At 48.2% G+C, this 22,756-nt stretch overlaps 2 protein-coding genes across 2 annotated transcripts; one reads left to right on the forward strand and one right to left on the reverse strand.

Annotated features, from left to right (window-relative positions):
- The first annotated feature begins 258 nt into the window (after nt 1-258).
- On the forward strand, nt 259-3,788 carry LOC136535510 (ninja-family protein 1-like). Its single transcript, XM_066527771.1, has 4 exons — nt 259-1,202; nt 1,306-1,748; nt 2,313-2,669; nt 3,203-3,788. Exons 2-4 carry the CDS (start codon nt 1,352-1,354, stop codon nt 3,616-3,618), a joined length of 1,170 nt encoding a protein of 389 aa, XP_066383868.1. The 5' UTR covers nt 259-1,202; nt 1,306-1,351; the 3' UTR covers nt 3,619-3,788.
- Nucleotides 3,789-3,917: 129 nt separating this feature from the next.
- LOC136535509 (replication protein A 70 kDa DNA-binding subunit B-like) lies at nt 3,918-10,560 on the reverse strand. Its single transcript, XM_066527770.1, has 12 exons — nt 7,597-10,560; nt 7,285-7,431; nt 6,967-7,176; nt 6,691-6,868; nt 6,326-6,593; nt 6,141-6,243; nt 5,705-5,829; nt 5,530-5,608; nt 5,296-5,440; nt 5,059-5,219; nt 4,863-4,983; nt 3,918-4,755 (listed from the first exon to the last, which is right to left on the reverse strand). Exons 1-12 carry the CDS (start codon nt 7,734-7,736, stop codon nt 4,561-4,563), a joined length of 1,872 nt encoding a protein of 623 aa, XP_066383867.1. The 5' UTR covers nt 7,737-10,560; the 3' UTR covers nt 3,918-4,560.
- Nucleotides 10,561-22,756: the final 12,196 nt, after the last annotated feature.

Here is a 22,756-nt window from a genome sequence, read left to right on the forward strand (position 1 = left end):
ACTCCTGGGGCGTCCCTTACCTCTTTCCCATCTTGCAGGCGCTTCTTGGATGCTGAGGCTCCATGAGACAAGCTTGCACGCGCGATGGAGGGCTTTTCCGAGGGACTTGCTGTGCAGATTGGCAAGGGATACGCGTTGTCACCGGAACAGAGATCGGGGCAGCTACGGGAGGAGATGGAGGAGGTGGAGCTCAGCCTCGGGCTCTCGCTTGGCAGCCAGTTCGGGCTCGATAAGAAGGGGGATACTCTCCCCCGGTTGTAGTCCGTGGCAGCCAATAGAGTAACATGGCGGGGGAGGCGATAGATCCATCGGGAGCTGCCTAAATAGGAGGACAAAAAGGAAGAAGAAAGGGAGGAAGAAGAAGAGTCATACGTCACACTTAGAATGATGTATCTTACGAGAGATTTAAGAAAGAATTCCCGGCCAACAAGAGGCGAGGTGCCATATTAATCTGTTGCGGTGAGTTTAACCCCCTCCCACCCACCCCACCCTCTCCTCTCCTCGTCGTCGTCGTCGTCGCCGGCGCCGGCATACCTTAACTTCAACCCTTCCACGGACCATCAACTGTCAGCTTGCCAGCGACATCCTGCGGTTCACTCAACTATCGTCTCAGATACCTTACTAGCATCCTTCCCAACTCCTTTGGTCCTATCTCTAAACCCAAAAACATCTAGAATCAAACAAATCCCAAATATATCGTCAGAACAAAGAAGGGGACCTAGAGTATCTTTTCCACACACAAAAAATTGCCATGATGGCAATAGGAGGTCCTCGGATCTCCTACAATCTACCGAGGGATCGGCCTGCCGCCTAGGCTGTTGGAGTGTTGGCATCCACCGGTCACGGCGCGCGTCCACGACTCGACCGGCTCAGCTCCAACCGAGGCTGGCGAGCCCACCGCATCCCGCTCGGCTCCCGCCGCGGCTGCGCGGTGCCGCGCAAGCTCGCACCACGCGTCGGGCGCCGTATCAACACGCGTCACGCCGGAGGCAAGCCCGCCCGCCCGTCTTCGCCATCCCCAGCGGAACAGCATGCCCCAAAAGCGAAACCAACCAGCCCAAAAAGGAGCAGAAAGATTTGCCTCCTCTCTCTCTCTCTCTTCTCTCCTGTTCCCCGCGAGAGTCGCTCAAGGCCGCGGCGAGGAGAAGCGGCAGCGCCTCACCTCTCCAATGGCGGCCTCCTCCCTCCTCCGTGCAACCTGTGTAAGTCGCCTCTCATCCCGTGTTCTCTGCTCCGGCCCCTCGCCTCTTGTTCTCCGGGAATGGTTGCTCCTGTGGCCTCGCTCAGCTCTTGCCCGTCTTGCAGGCGCTTCTCGTTTGCTGAGGCTCCCTTAGACAAGCTTGCGCGCGCGATGGAGGGTTTTTCGCGGGACTTGCTGTGCGGGATTGGGAAGGGAGACGAGCCGCCACGGCAGCTGCGCGAGCAGATGGAGGAGGTCGAACTCAGCCTCGGGCTGTCGCTCGGCGGCCGGTTCGGGCTAGACAGAAAGGGGGACAAGCTCCCCCGGTCGTCATCCGTGGCGGCCATGCTGACGCCGCCGGTGGAGGTGCCGGCGCCGCGCGCGCTCCCGCGGACGAGCTCGCTGCCGGTCCTGGCCGAGGCGTCGGAGGTTGGGAGGCAGCAGGGGCAGGCTGGATGGGGTTCTTGCCTTGATGGCGGGGGTCTCGGCGTGGAACACGCGGCGAGGCTGCCGGCGAGCGGGAGCCCTTCCTCTGCCTCTTCGGGATGTGATGGGCAGAGATTGCAAGGTGCGTGCGGCTTCTCTTTGTGGGGTTTATACTATCTTTAGTATTTCCTACCCTTGATAGTTAATTTGGCTTTTAGATTCCGTGCTTAGCAGTGCCGATTGTGATCGCTTTGGTAAATGGTGGTAGTTGTGAATTATTTTGCAAAACTGTGTTAAGTAGCCGGCATAATATTTTATTGCATAAAACTCTGTTGATTCAGTCATTCTGTTATAGGTGTGTATTTCTTCATCAGATATCTCTGAGAAAATATCAGTAGTAAACTGCGTGATGTAACAGTTTGAAGTTTAGTATTTGATATTTCCATGAATACTTAAAGAGTGTATGTACAGAAGCAATACACACAGATGTGTGTGTAAAGTACTTTCAAAACATTGTAGTTTTTATAATTGGTTTTTAGTTAATATATAGATTTGTTAAAGCATAATGCCAATGTAAACGAAAGAATACATGTTTTAATGTAACAGTCATATGTTGAGAAATCGAATATCTCAGTGTTTCTTGAAATAAACATCAACAGCTTTCCGCAAATTCACAATATCTGTAAATACTTACTGAATATTGCAGGCACACTCATGAGGACTAGTTCACTCCCTGCTGTCATTGAGGCTGCTGACAATGATGAATGGAAGAAACGTAAGGAAGCACAGAGTCTGAAGAGACTCGAGGTTAAGAAGAAAAGGATTGTGAGGAGGAACTCTCTCACTTGCAACACTTCAAAAGAAGCGGCTGGGCAGATTCCAGAAGAGATGAATGCACACGCTGACAAATTAGTAAGTTCAGATGAAGCTCTTGTGATGAATAACGAAAATCAAAGCAGTGGCAAGCATCTGGTGAAGGGGCTTCCCCCAAAGTACCAGGCTACAATTGCATCGCAAGATAGTTTGTCAGCAGTGGGAAAGAAGCCAAACTCAGCCTTCAAAGGTATCCCCTTTTGTTTGTTAAGTACACTGTTTAGGTATTCTCAGTATCCATTTCCCATGCTTCCAAAAACATGAATCTTGCCAATGCACCACAGGTGTAATACATGAATGAACTGGATTGATATTTGCCCTTAAATTAGGACTTTGGGCCCAAAGATCAATGCTATTTAGTATTTGCGTCTACGATCTTTTAAGTTAAGAACTTACTATATGTCTGATACATCGAGAGTTTTTACATTTGATATTAGTGGTTATTAGCTAAACAAAGGCTATGTTGTGTTACAATCTCTGTTGCGTCCTTTCAATAGTCACAAGACATTTCATGGCAGAAGTGAATCTGGAAGATTCAAAATTCTATAATGTTCAGCTCTTATAGATGGGGACTGGATTCTTATATTGTTCAGTTATTATAGGTGTGAGCTATTTGTTTGTGCATGATTGAACACTTTCTATTCTAGTGGTTCTTCCCTTCAATGGATTTTTTTTTTTTGTTATCATTAAGCTCTATATCATACTCATTCCTGATTTTTTTAGGAACAACCATCACTAAGGAGCACAGCCCGTCATCATCCGTTCCTTCCTCTGATGAAGCTATAAGTAACGTGACGGCAGCAAGTCCACCGCCTTCGTCTTTGCCTCCCAGAACAGCAACCCTTGGTTCCAGGGGAGATCAAAGCATTTTAGGCAGGGCTGCTTCAAGAGCCAACAGCATGGGGGACGTGGAAAGGAGGATAATGCAGGAGATGCCGGGCGTGTTCACCAAGGGGCTGCCCAACGGCAACAGGGTTGAAGGCTTCCTGTATAAATACAAGAAAGGAGAAGATGTGAGAATCGTATGCATCTGCCATGGAAGCTTCCTTACTCCTTCGGAGTTCGTGGAGCATGCTGGAGCCGGCAAGGTGGATAACCCGCTGCGACACATTGTCATCAGCCCTACCCCGAACCTGTGAACCCTTCGCCAGCAGACCGGTGCAAGTGTTCTGTAGAGTCAGCCCTCAGCCTAGCGTCAGGCTAGTCTCATCGTCAGATTGTGTTTGTGGCACAGTGCTTACTTCTGCCCGATTGAATTGGTGGGCGTTATGGTAATATAACCTGTTGATAATGTTCTGATCCTTTCTAAGCGTGATTTAGTCCTGCAACTTCTTTTTTTTCTTGTATAGGTCCAGAAAACGGAGCTCACGATAGCGAGTGTTAGCGGCCACGATTTCACGTAGGCACATAGCTCCCAATCACTTTACTGCCTGAGTAACTTAGATCAGTAGTTAAAAAAGGGTGCACCATCCATATGTATTTGAGCTGTAGAGGCTGGAGCGCGTTAAGCTTATTCCGCTAGCTAAAGAAAGTATGAATCCACGATAAGCTGACACTAGCAATTCCCGGAAACATGTCTGACAAAAGACTGAATAGATGGCACAATGATGTAGAACGCGCACTTTATCATACGACTTGGAGCAGGGAAGGGTTTCTACATCTGATTGCTGACACATACACAACGAACTTGGCCGCAGCGACCTGACATCATCCATTAGTCCTAATAGCTCTCGCTATTTGCTCAAAGTTGCAGAGACGCGGAAATTTGGAACTGCAATTCTGCAAAGGCTTCATGCATCGGGGCTGTTCGGCTGGTGCAAAAATTGCACAAAAATTGTACTGTTCACGGCTGAAAGTTACTGTTTACAGCACAAATTCCTCCAGATTCATGCTTGAACTGTCATAGCATCTGTTTGCTTGACATCAAGGTGAACAAACATCTACATATATCTTACAGAAGTGCTAAAGACCAATGAGAGCAACACAGAACAGTAATAAAGTTACTACAGCTCAAAACCCTTGCGAGGGAAACATCTCGGGGGCCAGTCCTCCTTCACGAACCACCAGAAAGATTGCATCTTCTAGCAAGCAGTGAGCTTCGCGATCTCTTCAAGCAGGTACTTGGATTCAGCTGCGTAGTCGACCGGTGCTTCAGTCCTCACGGTGATCCTCTGCCTTTTCTCGTTCATGTATTCATGCTGTGTGACACTGACGCGGAACAGGTGAGGAACCCAGGTGGCTTCCTTGAGCTTGAGAACGTAACTGTCCTCCCCCTCCTGCAACAATGGCGAACCCACTATCAGGGATAAGACAAACAAGGAAACATCAGAAATTCAATGCTGTCAAGCCAGAGTATTTGCCCTACTCAGATTGCAGAATTTACCTCTACCCTGATCCGATCAAGCTCGTCAGCACTGCAGCCAATGATCTTCTCGGCATGCTCATTGAACACGGACACCCATGCCTCACCAGTGGGATCAGAGACCTTGAGGACCATGATGTATCTGAAGGATACAGGGAAACAATCATATTTGGCACCAAATAGATAACAGTAGCAGGCTTCTGCTAACAAATTTTACCTCAGTGAGCATTCAGAGTCGTTCTTTTGGCATCCCTCACACCAGTATCCAGATCCAAAAGCTTCAGTCACCTTCTTGTTGCAGGTCTTACAAGCACGGTACCACATATTCTGGTCAGGCTTGATGTGGCTTATGATGGCATTCAAACTGAAGAAAACAGGCTGCAAAGCAAAAACAAGTCAAACTGGGCCATAGCAGTGAATAGTATCATATTTCAGTGAATATTCAGGATCATACCTTTTCCTGGCCCATAGCAGGATCACTGGTGATGTGGGACAGAAAAACTCTATCAGAATACATGGACTTCAAGCCACCAGCACGTGCAGCACCCATTTCTGCACCAACTGGTGCCAGTGAAGTATCTTTGCCTTCAGAGTCATACCTATTTGACAAATTATGTACAAGTCTAAGCATACTATACTGATTAAAAACATACAGCAAGCTCACATCATTCAGGAGAGAAGTACATACCATGATTTCAGATACTGAGCCTCAGGTAGGTCTGGATTAATAGCGAGCATACTTTTGCCTATAGTTGAAAGAGACACACCTACAAGACAAATTTCAGCACCACAGTTATCACGACGCACTTTCAGTAACTTACTGATTTCCAGGAAGAAGATTGAACAGAGATTAGATGACATACCTTGGAAATCAGATACTTTTAGGCTCTTTATCGCAACAACAGGAGAACTGTCAACCATGTCCAAAAGCTCTTGGCCAGTCATAGTAGCAAGATCATTCCAGAGAGAAATATTAACAGTTTTGCCACTGCAAAGAAATGAAATGAGTCAATTAGGAACAGATAATTTCTTTATTAGAAATGATATCTATAAAAAAAATAATCTTAAATAGAAAGGATTATAGATTATGAAATTATTATTATTATTTCCATCATTAATCTAGTAGTGCCAATTTTGTTTCATTAATCTATGTTAAATTCAGATCACAAAAATATAAAGTTTAGATAGATATGGCAAAATTGAATAGACTTATATCTGTGATTAGGGAGATTATAAGCAACGTCACTGAATGATTGTATTCTGATCTATTAACAAGGTAAAAGATCAAGTGATACTTACGAGTCATCTGCTACAACAATGTCACGCTTTGGTATTGTCTCATTGTCAATCTTTCTTCTAACGCTGAGTGTTGGAGATACACTCTGAACCACAACAACAATATCTGAAGTAATACATAAAACAGTGAGACACTACATTGAACCTGAAGAAGTAAAACCAACTTAATTCCAATAATTCTGACATACCTACAAGCTCCCTGCCACCAACATATGATCCTAGCTGATCAATCTTGACAAAGTTGTATTGCACTTGCGGAATGAAAGTTTCCCCCTCTGCTTCTTCAATAATAGCATTTTCGTTTAGTGACATCTCATAGTCATTTTGGACAGTCTTGAACTGCTTGTTGGCAATTCTAAGAGATCCTTTTGAGACATAATAGACCTTTCCCAGCTCAAAAATTGGATAGAACTTCTTTGCAGCCTCATTAAACATGGTGGCCTGGATCTGGGTGCCCTGTGCATACACAAATTCAGAGGACATCAGCTCATGAACGCACGACAACTCACAAAAATGCACTTAAACATGAGAAAAATGCCATCAGAGCACTTACATCCTCATCAGTGAGCTCTACATTGAAGACACAGCCTTCTCCACGAGCATTCCTGTAGGTTCTCAGGTTGCCTTTGCTCGTGACCCGCACCTTGATGACCCAGTTACCCTGATAGGGATTCAGAGTGATCAAGGGATGGACCCTCCTTGTCATGGAAAGGCGCGCAGCAGGAGCAGCACTGCACGCACAGAAGTACAATGATGAACTGTAAATCTAAATCCTCGAGAGACTCAACCAGAACATCAAAGGACAGGGACTGCAATTGCAAGCACTTACTTTCCACGCTGCTCATTCACAATCTGGGACGCGGACTTCACCTCCTGCTTGGGCTTCATCACGAGTGGGGGAGCATTTGCTTGCTCAGCCACGACCACGCCTTCGTCCTTAGGCTTCAGCACAATTGGAGGCTCCTCTTTCTTGGCCTCGCCGTTGATCTCGGCGTCGAGCGCTTGGCACACAAGCTGGCATTTGACGACAATCAAGACTCTGGTAAACAAAGCACATGATTCAGGAAACCGAGGGAAACGCTGAATACAGGAACAGTTGCCAACATTAGTCCGCTCATGGTGACGAAAGAAGATGGAGAACACTTACTTGTCATTGTTGCCTTTGACGAGGTTGCAAGTGTAGTCGAGGATGCGGATGAGACCGAGGTTCTTCAGATTGCCGGAGTGGACCTCCGACGCGAAGTTGGTGGGGAGCATCGCCTTGATCTTATCCTTCCCGTCGGTTGCCATGAAACTGCAAGGCAACAACAGATCCCAACAAGGGGAGGCTCGTCAGACCGGCTGAAAAGGTCTATAAGAACTGCGCTAAGAACAGAACAGATCCCCCGCCCCACGGAACGAAAACTAGCAAAGATTATAGATCTAGCGCGGCCAGGGAAGGGAGGAGGTGAGAACTGACCTGAACCGGCTGCCCGTGCCAATGGACTTGAGGTCGAGGACCTGGACGACGAGATCCGGCACGGCGCCGTCGGAGCCCGTCGACGGATGCGCCAGGATGTGGGACACGGCGCCCGGCGTTACCGACTTGGCAGCGTCCATGGCTCCTCTTGCCTTTTTCCCCTCCCTGTCGAATCGTCTCCCGGAGGAAGGAAGGTAGGTTTCGCGTGGATCAGTGGGAGCGTGGTTGAGCCCTGAGCGGCGGCGAAGATGCGTCGAGCTGCCAAGGCTGCGCGCGCTTATAAGGCAGATTTGGGAAGGAAATGGCGGGAGGCGAGCGGCGCTCGGGGTTTTGCGCCTTTTTTAGCCTTGCCGCCGCGGGGTTCGCTGCTAGTTTCGTTTTGGCTCCGGTTTGGCGCTCGCGCGGGAGAAATTTGAGAAGTTTTGGCGCCGGGGAAGCCGGGAAGGAGGCGGGCGCGGGCGCCGTCGCGCGGGTGAGTAAACGGGTGGGCGGTGGGCCGGCTGGGCTGCATGCAGGCCTGTTTGGCATAATGGTGTTTTGTAAAAACAAATATATTTTACCTTCTTTAATTATCATTATGGTCTAATTTTCCTCGTCAAACTCCAAAACCGGATATCTTGCCCATCAACTCTCAAAACCGTTTCCTATAAAAAAAACTCTCAAAACCGTTTAAGTTACCTACCTGTGTGTCGATTAGAGGTAGTTTTCAATGCAATTTTATCTTTTTTAATTCAAAAAATCAATAAATACCCATTAAGGTTTCTAAACCATGAAAATATCTCTAAGTGTCGGTGTTTCGTAAACCGGCTAGTGAATTTATACGTGTGTCGTGCTGCTCTAGGAAGACAATAATAGCAATAAAAAACACAAGGAAATTATACTGGTTCAAGCCAGAGCCCTACGTCTAGTCTTAGAGATAAGTTCGTGTTCCTCGGTTCAAGTGCTATGAAGTCTTACAATGAGGTGTGTAAGCTAAGAGAAATAGGTAAGAGGAGTGAGGTGAACGAATGCCCGAATGAAGTCTTTGAGAGTTCGTCCCCCTAGAAGGGAGGCCTGGCCGCCTTTATATAGAGTTCGGGGGGCCAGATTACATATAGAGAGAGGTTCTCCCGACTGAATGGTCATGAGCCCGAGAGAGGGAGAAAGAAGTAAGCTTGGCCTGCAAGCAAGCCTGTCTTGTCCTAGCATCATCGCTCGTCCAGGTATATCATCGTCGTGGTCTTGCTCCCACGTCACGACGTGGCATGGCGTGATGCTACAGTGTCGGTCGTGCCGCCATTGTTGGCACGATGGTGGTTCACCAACTGTCCTGCACGACGTGGTCTTGCCATGGCCTTTGTCATCATCTCCTATTCTCCTGGTAGCGTCATGGCGACAAGACGGGAGCAGGTAGCCGCTCTCGGGTCGTCGGTCGTCTTTGTTGGTTGTGATGCCGGTGACCTCGACCCTGGATTGCGAGGTCGTGGTTCTTGGTGGCCTGGCCGGTCTTGAAAGTCAAGGTCGGGGTCATGCGCCCCATCCCGTAGCGGGCGAGGCCGTACGACCATCTTGTCGGGCTAGATTTGAACGGTGCGGTGCCGTACCCATCGTCACCGCCTTGTGGTATTGTCTTGTCCGTGCAGGGGCGCGCAGGGATGGTGTCTGCCCCGAGATGGTTGTCCTTTCAATCCTAGAGGAATGAGTGGAGCGTGCCTGTCTTTGTCAGGGCAGGCGTACTTGACCATGCCTGACCTCTCCTTGTCCCTTCCCAGGGGTTGAGACGAGGGAGAGATCGAGTGCGACTGCGTAGCTTGTAGTGGAAGGAGAAGGGAGAGGTCGTGGTGGACCACTTGTCTCGGTGTGTGGCCCAGGACCCATGTGGCTTAAATGGGCTTCTATTAGTTTGGACCGCTCGAGCGGCTAACTAATCAGTATCTTGAGATACCCGGGTATCTTGACCCCGACACAAAGTTTCTACAACTTTTGATAAAAATCCTAGAGATATATTGGTACATGAACAATCCAAATATAATATTTAGAGGTTGTGAAAGTATGTCTAGAAGCTTCCAAAAATTATATTTAACTCTAAGACAATGGAAAAATATTTAGGACAACTTAAAAATTTCTCAAACCATTCTAGCCAATGTCTAAACACGTTTTGAAAAACTGAACAATATAAACATTACATGGAACTAGCACAATTGCACTCAGCATAAAATGTGTGCTGCATTCTTGATGGTTCATCTTGTATTTTTTATGTGTAGAGTTTTTAAAATGCATTTAGACATTAGTAAGAATGTTTTAGGATTTTTTTAGATTTTATGGATATTTTTTTCATTTTTTCCTAGAACTAAATCTATCTTATGGAAACTTGTAGAGGTATTTTCACGAGCTCTAAATACTTTAACTAGATTTGTTGTGTCTTAATATATCTCTAGGATGTTTCTCAAAATTTTCTATCTTAGAGACATTTTTGTGGTTTAAATCCGTGTTTGGTATTTAATGGATTCTTTCAACTATAAAAAATGATGAACCGCCTTAAAAGCACTTCTAGTCCAATGCAGAAAGGTAATTTAAATAGTTTTGAGAGTTGAGGGGTAATGATTCTAGTTTTAAAGTTTGCTTGAAAGTGTTGTAAGGAAAATGGACTCTTGACCCATTTAGTTTGGATTTTGGTGTTTGATGATCAACATGACCGAGTTGAACTAATGTATTTGCAAATGTTTAGTTTTTAGTTTAATAGGTTGCAAAAGTGGCATGGACTTAGGCGATGTGGTGATCCGTATGACAGAAGACATGTTGTAGACATAAAACTCAAGCACAAGTCCAAGACATAAGATGGAACCAAGCAGGACGTCGGACTATCCGACTTAACTAGGTGTAGGCGTCAGACGACATGCCTGCACTGTTCACTCAGTGTCGGACTTAGTGAACAGTCCAAGCATCGGACCAATTTAGGCACGAACCGACGAGCAACACAAAGTGTAAAACCCTTGGTGTTACTCCCTAAACAATTACTAAAACATGTCATAAGCATCATGTCTATGTGATAATGCATGTGGTGGAATGTGTGGATAAAATTTTTAACCTAAGATGATAAGTAAAAACTATTAAATGAGAAGCTATTCAATAATGCATGTATATTAAGTAGGGCTTAAAACCAATTTTTATTGAACAAAAATACTATAGAACATATATGTGGCACTTAAATAAAGTTTGGAATATGAACTTGGTAGATGACAATGAAATCCTTGCTGTTGAAAAATAACATTGCTAGCTAATATTTTTAATAGCCTAGAAATGCAATTTGGAATCAAGTTCAGCTATAAAAACTTAGAATATTTTCAAGTATGTTGACAGCTAGACAATGCTATGTTTGGCAATTTATTTTGTGAAATCGAGTTAAGAAGTGGTGTCGTGTTTTAGCTCGGGTTGGTAGCCTCATATCCCCCCTGGAGCATGGTGAAGATAGTTTAGGTTCCAGAGCAACTGTTTAGTTTTTATAGGTGCTTTAAAATTCATGCAAGACATGATTTCGGGCTAGTTCACCGGGTGACCGCGGTCACCACACCTTGGGGGTGTGACGTCGCCACAGCAGCTCGCTCTGCGTGCGCACGCGTGCTGCCACGCATGTCCATCTGTGACTGCCCTGGCCTGACCGCCACTGGCTCTACCGCGTGGAGCCACCGCTGCTGCTTGCATGGATAGGTGGCGTTGCAGCATGCCTCGCCGTGCTACCGCACCACCGACCTGCCTCGTGCCGCAACACAGCCGCTGCCGGTGTCGTCGCATCACCATCGCGTCCACACCTGTCCCTTGTGCCTATACCCCGCTGCTGGCCCGATTAGATGCCACGTACACGTGGCCAAGCTTGTCGTCGCCTTGCCATTAATGGCACTACGCCCACGCAGGTCATGCGGTCGATGGACGCACGCGCCTGTCCAATTGTGTCTGCACGCATAACACCTAGATCACACCGGCCACGTCCCGCCAAGGCAAGACTGAGATGAGCCCACTTGCCACCTCGTCTCTCTCTCTCCCTCTGCTGCCGTCGTCGAGCTACGCCATCAAATTGGCCACCAAGTGATCACTTCCATTTAATTCAGCACGTCTATGGCTTCACCATCAAGTTCTCTCGCTGCCTGACCCCACCCAGACATGAAGAAGGCACTGCCAAGCTCCAATTTGGCGCTTTTCCCGCCATCGTGCCGATAAGGCCGTGTTTGGACATGGATGAGGGTAGCCATCATACCATCCCTCCTGAGCTAATTCACCTTCACCACTAGCTTCGCCTTGTCTCCCTCTCCACCTTGCGCATGCCAGTGGAACTGCTACCACCTCCTCGTCGCCGTTGACGCGATCGTGCCACCACACGGCTCGACCATATGTGGCCACACCTCCTCCATCATCCTCCACCCCAACCGTCACCTCGGTTAGGTCACAGTAGTCTACTAATGCTCCCTCGCTAGCCAATTATGTTCTTACGTGCTCTGGATCGCTAGGTCAACCGCGCCACGGTCGTGGATGGCCGCACGCTACCGCAGCTGGCTCCAGCGAGTCCTACCGCCCTGTGTTGCCGCTTAGCGTAGCCACTCATGCTGGGGATGGTGACCGACCCGATAGGTGGGCCGACGCATGTCCTAGGTGGTTGGTGCGACCATGCTGCGTCGTCGTCCGCCACGCCGACGTGCACTGAGTCACCGGAGGTGCGCGCGGGTGAATTAGGGAAAGGACAGGGGGTTAAGTGAGAAGGTCTGAGAGAGAGGAAATATTGTTAGCACTTAGTTATGATTTGGGAGAAGTGTGAGGCCTCTTTTGCAAAAGCACCAACATGCGTAGGACTCCCCCATCGTGGGCCGCCTCACGAGCGAGATAGCCACGCCAGCGGGCCGCTGCGCGCGTGCTACGCTGCGTGTACCACGCGGGAGATTGGTTTTTCTTTTTCTAGGAATTAGTGAATAGTTTTCTAATTTAATTTCTGAACTGATCTTTGGTAATTAATATGAAATCATGTAGGTGTCTAAAAATTATGAAACCAATTTTGTTAGGTTCCTAAAATTATGATCTATCCGTTGGTGTATTTAGTTCATATTTATATTTGTTGACACTAGAAGTTATTAAATCATTTGAAAGTGCTTCATATTATTAAGTTAATCATTGTAAGAATTTTTATGGTAAATTGGTGATAGCTTTAGTCCTAAAATATTTATGGTAGTTTCATTGTATTATTATGTGCTCACTGTAATTTTTGTGACCTTAGAATAGACTAAACATTGGGGTAGTTAAATGTTCTTTGTTTCAAAATACATTAAATCTTTAGTAGAAATAAAAATATACCTTGAATTTGCAAAGCTAAGTGTTTGTTTGTGAACCGAACATTTTGCTTGGTGAAGATGATAGTTAGCTTAGTATCTTAGTCATTAGAGCTAGCTTAGTAGCTTGATTGGTGTATTCTTATTTTAAGAGTTGTTGTTGCCTAAATACTAAATAATTGCATTACTATAATCGCATGCATATAATGAATGAGTCGGCGGAGATTGTGACCACCAGCGAGCACGAGTTAGAGGAGATCATCGAGGAGTATGAGGAGGAGGTCCCGGAGCTGCCACTGACTGACTCAGCTGACACCGCGCCTACCCAAGGCAAGCCTCGGTACATAACCTCTATTTTATAATTCATCGTGTATATATATATATATATATATATATATATATATATATATATATATGTGTGTGTGTGTGTGTGTGTGTGTGTGTGTTGTGCATTTATGTTACAAGAATTTTGTGAAAACCACATGCATAGATATACATGTCCTAAGAGTCTTACTAGCGCATGTTCGAGTAGATGCTATGTGTCGGTGTTTCAAGTAAACACCAACGAGTAAATTTGTGTTATTGCATGTCTGACCCGGATGGTGTGCTAGATGGGCACAAGGTTTATACTGGTTCAGGCAGAATGTCCTTATGTCTAGTTCATGGCTGTTGCTCGTGTTATTAGCACCAAAAAGTTCATAGTAGGAGTTATAAACGGACAAGAGAGGGAAAGGTCCTAAGTCTCTGATGGAAAGGTCGAATGGGTGCTGAGAGCTTGGTTGCTGCTCAGCTATATGTGATGTGATGCGTGGTGTGTTGAATCATTCCTCTAGTGGGGTTCCCTACCGTCCCTTTTATAGGCTAAGGGAGAGCAGGAATTACAGATAGGAGAAAGAAGAAAAACCAGTGGCAAAGGAGGTCCTTCAAAGATACCGGGTCTTCCTTTTCCTCTGTGTGAGCCCCGGTGACATGGCAGGCGATGCTAGGGATAGCCCCACGTTGGGAGCACGTCTGCTGATCCTGTCATGTCCTAGCATGGTCAACAAGTTGTCATGTCCTATCCCATCTCGGCATATGGCATGGCAGACCAGGGTGCTGATCCATGGCTATATAGGGAGTAGACAGTGCAGAGACTGTATGTCCGTTACTGTAGGTGATGCGAGTTTCCTTCTAGACCGTAGCGGTTGTCGTGAGCTTCCATCAGGATCCGTGCCCGAGGGTAAATGGTGGCGCCCACAACACTGTAAGACAAATATCGGCGCCTACAACATTGTTTGGGCTCTAACATGCTTGGAAGGGCTTAAAGTGCATGTCTTGTCACATCCTGATGGTACTTTCCTACAAGCGTGCATGGTATGATCCTCAGTATTGTGGTTGACTTGAGTGCTCTGCCTTATCTGCGTGAGTAGTTATGAAGGAGCAGCGCATAGACGTCGACGCGAGGTGGAGCCTACCCTCAGGCATCAGGCGAGGTGGAGCCAGCTCTCCGACGTCAGGCGAGGCAGAGCCAGCCCTCAGATGTCAGGTGAGGCGAAGCCAGCACTCAAGAGTTGGTTGAGACAGAGTTTGCCCTTAGACATTGGGTGAGGCGGAGCCAGCCCTCAGACATCAGGTGAGGTAGAGCCAGGCCTCAAGGGTCGGGCGAGATGGAGTTTGCCCTTAGATGTTGGGTGAGGTGGAGCTAGCCCTCGGGGGTCGAGCGAGACGAAGTTTGCCCTTAGACATTGGGCGAGGCAGAGCCAGTCCTCAGACATCAAGTGAGACGGAGCCAGCCCTCGGGGTTGGGCGAGACGGAGTTTGTCCTCAGACATTGGGTAAGGCAGAGCCAGCCCTCGGATGTCGGACAAAATGGACCCCACAACCTTGGTGGTTTGGACGAGGCAAGACCCATTGGGAAATGTAGTTGCATTCTTGATCGCTCTGATGAATTAGCATTGATGGGTATCAACTCCTCTTCTTTGGGTACGCTACTTTGGTCCCCGATAGTAGCCCCTGAGCCCTCGGGCGATTTGAGTAGAATCGTCTAGAGGATGTTTTGACTTACCAGCGGGTGCGTGCGAGCGCACCCGGTGGGTGTAGCCCCTGAGCCTATGGAGGAGTAGAATACTCCTTCGAAGGTTTTTTCGACTTGCCAGCAGGTGTGCACGAGCGCATCCAGTGGGTGTAGCCCCTGAGCCTGCGGAGGAGTAGAATGCTCCTTTGGAGTTTTTTTTGAAAGGGAGGACTCTACGAGCCTTGGCTTTCTCTTATCGCCCACGGCGTGCCCTAGGGATGGTGATTCCCCTTTTGCCAAGGTCAGACCCTTCATGGGTGTGGTCGTGGTTTTGATGGTTTTTATCTGGATAGTTCGATTGGGGTCCCGAAATCCTGTTCGTGGGGATTCGGCCATGGTAAGCTTTACTAAGACTCAATCATGGGCCGATATGCCCATGGCGCTCGTGCACCTGGACGCTGGCCGTTTGCGGGGCCTAGCTCTTTCCACCCTTTGTAGGGGTGTTTGGAGCGGCTGTTGAACCCGTTGATGGGCCAACCGTCGGACTCCTAGGCCCAGATGGGTCATAGATGCACTTTTGATCTATATTCCTTTTACTCATAATGAGTCCCAGTCCACCCGAGGAGGCGAAACGTCCAGCGATTTTTCATGCAGGAAAGGATAGGGATTGCATACACATATCCCGCAGCGTGACGTTGTGGCAGATCATGGCAGGTATAGAGATCTAGGCAGACAGTTGGTTTCCTCGCATCCGTCACCCCTATAAAACCAAAGGGTTCGCCCCTAGGGTTTCGTACTTTGCCTCCTTACCTTCGCATCTGCAACCTCCACCGCCAATCGCCTAAGCTCCCTACATCCGCATCTTTGCCGCCATTGAGTTTGAATCCTTCCACCCCCATCTTCTAATGGAGCCATGGTGCCGCTCTGACATCACCCTCCAGCACATGGAAGGCCTTGTCCTTCGCTCACTTCCATGAGCAGGGATTCACCACCCCTGCCCACAAGTTCGTTCAGGGGCTGTTGCACTACTACAAGGTAGAGCTACAGCACCTTAAGCCCAACAAAATCCAGCACATTGCAGCATTCGTTGCCCTATGTGAGGGATTCTTAGGGATTAGTCCTCGCTTTTGCGATTGCTTGTTCGCATTACACGGACAACATTGACTTGGAGACGATGAGCCTTGGTTTCGCACCTAGCTACAAAGCCTCTGAGCTAGACAAGATAGAGATAGCGGTGGCTCCTCTTGCATGGGACCTGGCAGACAGAGTTGAAGACATAGTTCTCCCCCTCCGAGGGGCTAGTTAGTCATATAGGTCGAATGAATTTAGATGAACATTATTGTAATTTGTGGACAATTGCTGACCCTTATGCATCATAAAAATAAATTTGTAACTTCATTTTGCTTGATTGAACTTATTTCCTTCCCTTTTTGTATGTGAAAAAGGGGCTCACGTATTCCGACCCTTCTGTTTGTTAAGACCATAGGGCCCGTGGTGTCGGAGGAGAACTTCGATCACGCTAGTGAGCAAAGACACCGTGGTCGCTGAGGCATAGGCCTTTTGCAGTCTGACCAAGGATGCTTAGTTGTTCATTTCCACAAACCTTGCCGCTAGGCTTAGCATGAGGAAGAGGTCTGACGCGGTGACTATTTCAGAAAAAGTGTACTTATACCTTTATTAGCCCCTGATTGAGATTCGACCATTTGCCGTTGCTGGGGTCAGATGTCACTAGAAATCGAGGAGAGGATAGCAAAACTTAGTAAGAGAAAGCATCTCTTGTATTCGCATTTACCCCCTCCCTAGGATCTTATCTATCGTTCTATGACCGTGCGTTAGGTCTCCTCGCAAGTCCAACTTTCCTTGAGCCCCTACGCGCAGCGGGGATTCAGTCGAGGGTTGGCTCATTTTTGTGACTGTCGCATTGTCCAAAGTTTTCACAACCAGAGGGGTTGAGTTAACGTTACTTGCCTCGATGGCTTGAGTGACGTGTTCGGTGAGCTTGCTAATGGGCATGTTCAAATGGAATCCAGTTCCATCGCTTGTGATGGGTCGACAAAGCCATCGTGTGGCATTCCATTGCTCCTTAGCCCGCCTTCCAACAGATTCCCCCTTAATGGGGATTCTATGGGCACGACTTGAGGTTTGGATCAAACAAGAAGGTTGGGATGACCTTGTCCGCTTCTAGGCGGGATGAGCAAAGGCCGTTGGGGCTCATCTGCATTTTCCCCCTGGCATTTGTTCGACGCGAGATGGCCTCAGGCTCTTCATGAGCTGGCCTTCGAATCTTGGTCTCTCGATCTAGCATCGTGCAGCTCGAGCCCTCGAGCCCCGTGGGGTTCGGTAGGGGTCGGCTGTGTTTCATGCGTTACCCTATCCTTGGTTTTCGCAATCAGAGGGGCTGAGCTAACGACACTTGCCTTGATGGCTCGAGTGTCACACTCGATGAGCTTGGTAACGGGCACGTTCATGTGGAATCTAGGTCCGTCATCCGCTGATGGGGTTGGTAAAGCCCTCATGTGGCATTCCACTACTTAACCTGCCTCCCGGTAGATGCCTAAGCCATTCGGTAGGCTTGGGTGGCCCATTGACTTCTCCTCGATGGAGATTCTATGGGCTTGGCTCGAGGTTAGTATCGAACGAGAAAGGTCAAGATGTCCCTATCCACTTCTGAGCGAGGTCGGGCAAGGCCGCTGGGGTGGATCTCGGTTTTTCTCCCTTGGCTCTGTTTGACATGAGGCGGCCTCGAGCCCTTCATGGGCCTACCTTTGAACCTTGGTCGGTTGCCGCTCATATCGAATGAGACGACTACCGCTTCGTGACACGATGCGAAGCGTTATGATGCAGCAATCGCATATGTGATGCTTGGATGTGTGAGATAAATATATGAATGATTATATAAAGAAATAATGGGGTTGGTAATGTTACCTTAATGGCATGAGTGATGGGTTCTGGGAGTTCTTACCAGATATGTCCACGCGGGGTCCAGGTCCGACGTTCTGCGGGAATGGCGCGGTGGCCGCGGCGAGGGTGAGAGAGCGAGCTCGGTGCGGGCGAAGAAGAGAGGCAGCGTGGGAGAAGAAGCGAGCACGGGAGAGCGAGAGAGCGGGCGGGATGGAGTGGAGAGGGGCGCAGCGCGGTCGGCAGGTGTAGGCGGGCACGTGGGAGCGGACGTAGGCTGGCTACGACGCGCGGCGGCGTCGATGGCGCATGGCCGCCATGCGGCGGGCGTGCTCTGCCATGGTCGGGACGCGGTGCGGCGCGGTGAGCTAGCGAGTGGGCGAGCGCGGAGGCAGGCCAGGCGCGGCGCTGGGCTAGGCTGGGCCGAGGCGAGGAGCGCGGCGCTGGCGCAGGAGGCTCGCTGCTGCAGGCCGGGCCGGCTTCGGCCGTGGGCCGAGAAACGAGGCGGCGGCCCGCGAAATAAGAAAAGCCTTTTTCAAATTATGTTTTCAAGAGATTTTCAAATACCAGTTTTCAAATATCATTTTGAGCAAGAAAATGGCATCTTTTGAAAATGTACCGAAAATGAAAGTTGATTAGAATTTAATTCTCTACAACTTTGCTTTTATAACCAAAGTCGAATTTTATCTAGATTTTGAATTATAAAATCAAAGTCAAATTTTTAACTCAAAACCCTAATTTTGGGGAATTATTTTTAAAGCAAAATTTTGAAATAATTTGAATACAAACTTTGCTCCAAAAATTGAACTAAATAATCTTAGATGATTTACAAGCATAGCCAAACATGTTTTACTAACCTAGCAAGCATAATTTGGGCAAAACAACTCTTAAACAGATGTATGCAATATTTACGTTTCACGAACATGTTTCGTATGTTTCGAAGCAGTGTTTCCGTTATTATTTACATGATTAGGCATGTATGATTAGGATGCTTGATGATGCATGATATGCATGATTTGCAGTGCCTAAATGTTGGCATAACACCGGGGTGTTACAGCTCCTTACCCGTTTCTTGTTAGTGGCCAAGCCATTCGATCGACTCGTGTTACCTATTGAGACAAGTTTTTCCTACGGAAATAGGGAAAGAGGACATCCTATGCAAGAATTTAGTTAAGCAGATAAGCCAAGTGGAGAAAAACTTGTCGCAACTAGACAAGCTTTTGAATTTTGGTCTAGCAAACGATCTCTTAGCTCTTCTCCCCTTTTTGCATAAAGAGTTAGTGCATTATGACCCTTCTCATTTGTTAAGCTCTTAAAAGCTTAAAGTGTGGGCGAACCAATTCTGATTATGCTGGTGAGCAAAGGCACTATAGCCGCTAGGGCGTAGGTATCTCGCAGTCTGACCAGTTATACTCAGAGCTTATTCCTATAAACCTAGCTCCTAGGTCCTAATGTCAAAGGGGAAGAGCTCAGAAAATGTTTACCGAATAGAAATGGGTTGGATGTTACTGAAAAATCAAGGAGTTGGATAATAAAACTGATAAGAGAAAGTGTGTGTTTATTAAGGGTAAAAATGATGTAGCTGCTCACTGTTCCAGGCATTGGTGAAGATTTCACCGTCGATGGACTTGAGCTTGTAGGCGCCTAGATGAAGTATCTCTGCAACTATGTATGGTCCCTCCCACAGCGGAGAGAGCTTGTGATGGCCCTTGATCCTTAGTGCTCCATATCATGGTCGGGTTGGGAGGATGGACTCAGAACCGTAGACCATGAAGAAGAGTGTGTAGCCGGTGGCTCCACTAGGGGTTGTCCTCAGGCTCTAGAGCACCAAGAGAAGCTTGGCAACCCATCTTACGCCAAACTTGTTCAACTAGTTGAAGATCCTAGGCTTAAGGCCCTGTAGAACCATGCCATTTGCGCGCTCGACCTGCCCGTTCATTTGAGGGTGCGTGATGGCGACCCAATCGACCCGGATGTGGTATTCATCATAGAATCGAAGGAACTTCTTTCTAGTGAACTACGTGTTGTTGTCCATGATGATGGAGTTTGGGACTCCAAAGTGATGGATGATGTTAAGGAAGAATAGCACGGCTTGCTTGGACTTGATCGCAGAGATCGGACGAGCTTCTATCTACTTTGTAAACTTGTCTACGGTGACAAGCAAGTGGGTGTAGCCCCCGGGTACTTTTTGAGAGGTCCAACCAGATTGAGCCCCAGACTACGAACGACCAAGTGATGGGGATCGTTTGGAGTGCTTGGGCCGGTAGGTGAGTTTGCCAAGCGAAGTACTAGCACCCTTTGTAGGTGCATACGATCTATTTTGGTGTCAGCTAGCGTGGTAGGCCAGTAGAAGCCCTGTCGAAATGTGTTTCCGACTAGGGCTCTAGGCATGGCATGGTGACTGCAGACCCCACCATGGATGTCACCTAGCAAATTATTTCCCTATTCGACGGTGATGCAACTTTGGAGGATCCTAGTGTGGCTTCGTTTATAGAGTTCGCCCTCTATAAGAACGAAGGACTTGGGGTGACGTGTGAGCCATTGAGCCTCTGTCTTGTCCATTACTAGCATGTCATGGAGGAGGTAGTCGAGGTAGGGTGTCCTCCAGTCGACCAGAGGGTCAGGCTCTGTCGTTGGGTCCTCTTCAAGCTCCATGACTTTAGGGCCGGATGGAGCCGATGTTTGGTCAGCCCCCGAGCCTAGAATGGGTGGATCGTCACCGGCCTATTCCAACCCCTCGTAGCGAACCAAGGGCTTGTGCTGGTCACTGGCGAAGATGCCCGTTGACACCAGCTCTCGGCCGGATGCTGCTTTCACAAGTGCGTCGGCCACCTCGTTGAGGCGCCTCAGGATGTGATTGAGCTCGAGGCCATCAAACTTGTCCTCCAATTAGCAGACTTCTCAGTAGTATGCATACATATTCATGACTTGGTCGACGACCATCTAGGAATCGCCTTGAACGTCGAGGCATCAGATGCCCAACTTGATGGCAATGCGTAGGCCGTTGATGAGCGCCTCATATTCGACCACATTTTTGGAGGAGGGGAAATGGAGATGGACCATATACCTCATGAGTACCCCGAGGGGTGATGCGAAGACCAGCCCTGTGCCGGCGCCCTTCTTCATTAGCGATCCATCGAAGTACATCATCTAGTACTCTTGATCGATGACTACCGGTGGCATTTGGACATCGGCCCATTCCACGACAAAATCAGCCAACACCTAGGACTTGATGGCCGTCCAGGAGGCATACATAATGCCCTAACCCATCAGCTCGAGTGCCCATTTTGTAGTCCTTCCCATGGCATTCTGGTTTTGGACGACCTCATCGAGGGGGAAGGATGTCACGACTGTCACTGGATGTGACTGGAAGTAGTGGCGTAGTTTCCTCTTGGTGATGAGGACGGTGTACAAAAGCTTCTAGATTTGGGGGTAGCGGGCCTTTGAGTCAGATAGGACCTCGCTAATGAAGTACATAAGGCGTTGTACTTTGAGGGCGTGCCCCTCTTCTTCCCGCTCTACTACTAGGGCGACGCTGACCACTTGTGTGGTGGCCACAATGTAGAGCAGAAGGGTTGTCCATCGGTAGGAGGAACTAGGATCGAAGCCTTCGTCAGAAGTAGTTTGACCATGTCAAGTGCCTCTTAGGCCTCAGATGTCCATTCGAACTGGTCAACCTTTAGCGGCCGAGTGTGGTGAGACACCCCATAACTCGTTGTACTCCCTTTATGTTCTGAATCAGGCCAATCCTAGTGATGGCTGAGATCTTCTCTGGGTTGGCCTTGATGCCACACTCGGAGATGATGAAACCAAGCAGCATGCCCCTCGGGACCCCAAAACGCACTTCTCAGGATTGAGTTTGATGCCGTTTGCTTAGAATTTTGAAATGGTCTGCTCAAGATCGGCAACGAGGTGGTCAGCCTATTGGACTTGACCACAATGTCGTCAACATAGGCCTCAACGGTCTGCCCGATGAGGTCCCCGAAACACTTAAGCATACAACACTGGTATGTCGCCCCAGCATTCTTCAGACCGAACAGCATTGTGACGTAGCAAAACAATCCAAAGGGGGTGATGAAAGATGTCACGAGCTAGTCAGACTCTTTCAACATGATTTGATGGTACCCAGAGTACGCATCAAGGAAGCAGAGTCAACTATCACATCCTGAGGTAGAGTCAACTATCTGGTCTATGCATGGCAAAGGAAATAGATCCTTTGGGCATGCTATGTTGAGACCCGTATAGTCAACACACATCCTCCATTTCCCACTCTTCTTTCGTACAAAAACGGGATTGGCTAACCACTCTAGGTGGTACACTTCCTTGATGAATCTGACCGCCAAAAGTTTTGCGATCTCCTCGCTAATGGCCCTGCGTTTCCCCTCATCGAAGCGACGTAGGCGTTGTTTCACCGGCTTGGAGCCTAGGTAGATCTTTAAGGCATGCTTGACGACTTCCCTTGGAATGCCTAGCATGTCCGAGGGTTTCCACGCAAAGATGTCTCTGTTGGCGTGGAGGAAGCTAACGAGTGCACTTTCCTATTCGAAGGAAAGCGCAGTACCAACATGCACCGTTTTTCCCTCGATGCTCCCGGGGTCTATGAGAACCTCCTTAGAGCCTTCCGCTGGCTCGAAGGACCCGGTCGACCTTTTGGGTTGGGCTCTTCTTCGGTGACCTCTTTTCTAATGTTCGTGAGCTCTCCAGAGGTGATGATTGCCACAGCGTGATAGCAGCACTTGACCTCACACTCATAGGCGTGCTGGAAGGATGTGCCAATGGTGATGACCCTACTAGGGCCTAACATCTTTAGCTTGGGGTAGGTGTAGTTAGGGATGACCATGAACTTCACGTAAAATGGTCGTCCTAGGATGGCGTGGTAAGTTCTATGGAATCCAACCACTTCAAAGGTGAGGGTCTCCATCCTATAGTTGGACAAACCTAAAAGATCCTAATGGCTAGAGGGGGGTGAATAGCCTAT

Source organism: Miscanthus floridulus, chromosome 2, assembly GCF_019320115.1.
Source record: "Miscanthus floridulus cultivar M001 chromosome 2, ASM1932011v1, whole genome shotgun sequence".
Classification (NCBI taxonomy): Eukaryota; Viridiplantae; Streptophyta; class Magnoliopsida; order Poales; family Poaceae; genus Miscanthus; species Miscanthus floridulus.

Excerpts from the sequence above, each read along its gene's own strand:
- LOC136535509 (XM_066527770.1), bottom strand. The coding sequence starts at position 7,736 with ATGGACGCTGCCAAGTCGGTAACGCCGGGCGCCGTGTCCCACATCCTG. Across the intron at positions 6,594-6,690 it reads TAGAGCTCACTGATGAGGAT|GGCACCCAGATCCAGGCCAC; the intron begins GTAAGTGCTCTG and ends GTGTATGCACAG. Across the intron at positions 4,984-5,058 it reads GACTCTGAATGCTCACTGAG|ATACATCATGGTCCTCAAGG; the intron begins GTAAAATTTGTT and ends TGTATCCTTCAG.
- LOC136535510 (XM_066527771.1), top strand. The coding sequence starts at position 1,352 with ATGGAGGGTTTTTCGCGGGACTTGCTGTGCGGGATTGGGAAGGGAGAC. Across the intron at positions 1,749-2,312 it reads TGATGGGCAGAGATTGCAAG|GCACACTCATGAGGACTAGT; the intron begins GTGCGTGCGGCT and ends TGAATATTGCAG. Across the intron at positions 2,670-3,202 it reads GCCAAACTCAGCCTTCAAAG|GAACAACCATCACTAAGGAG; the intron begins GTATCCCCTTTT and ends TGATTTTTTTAG.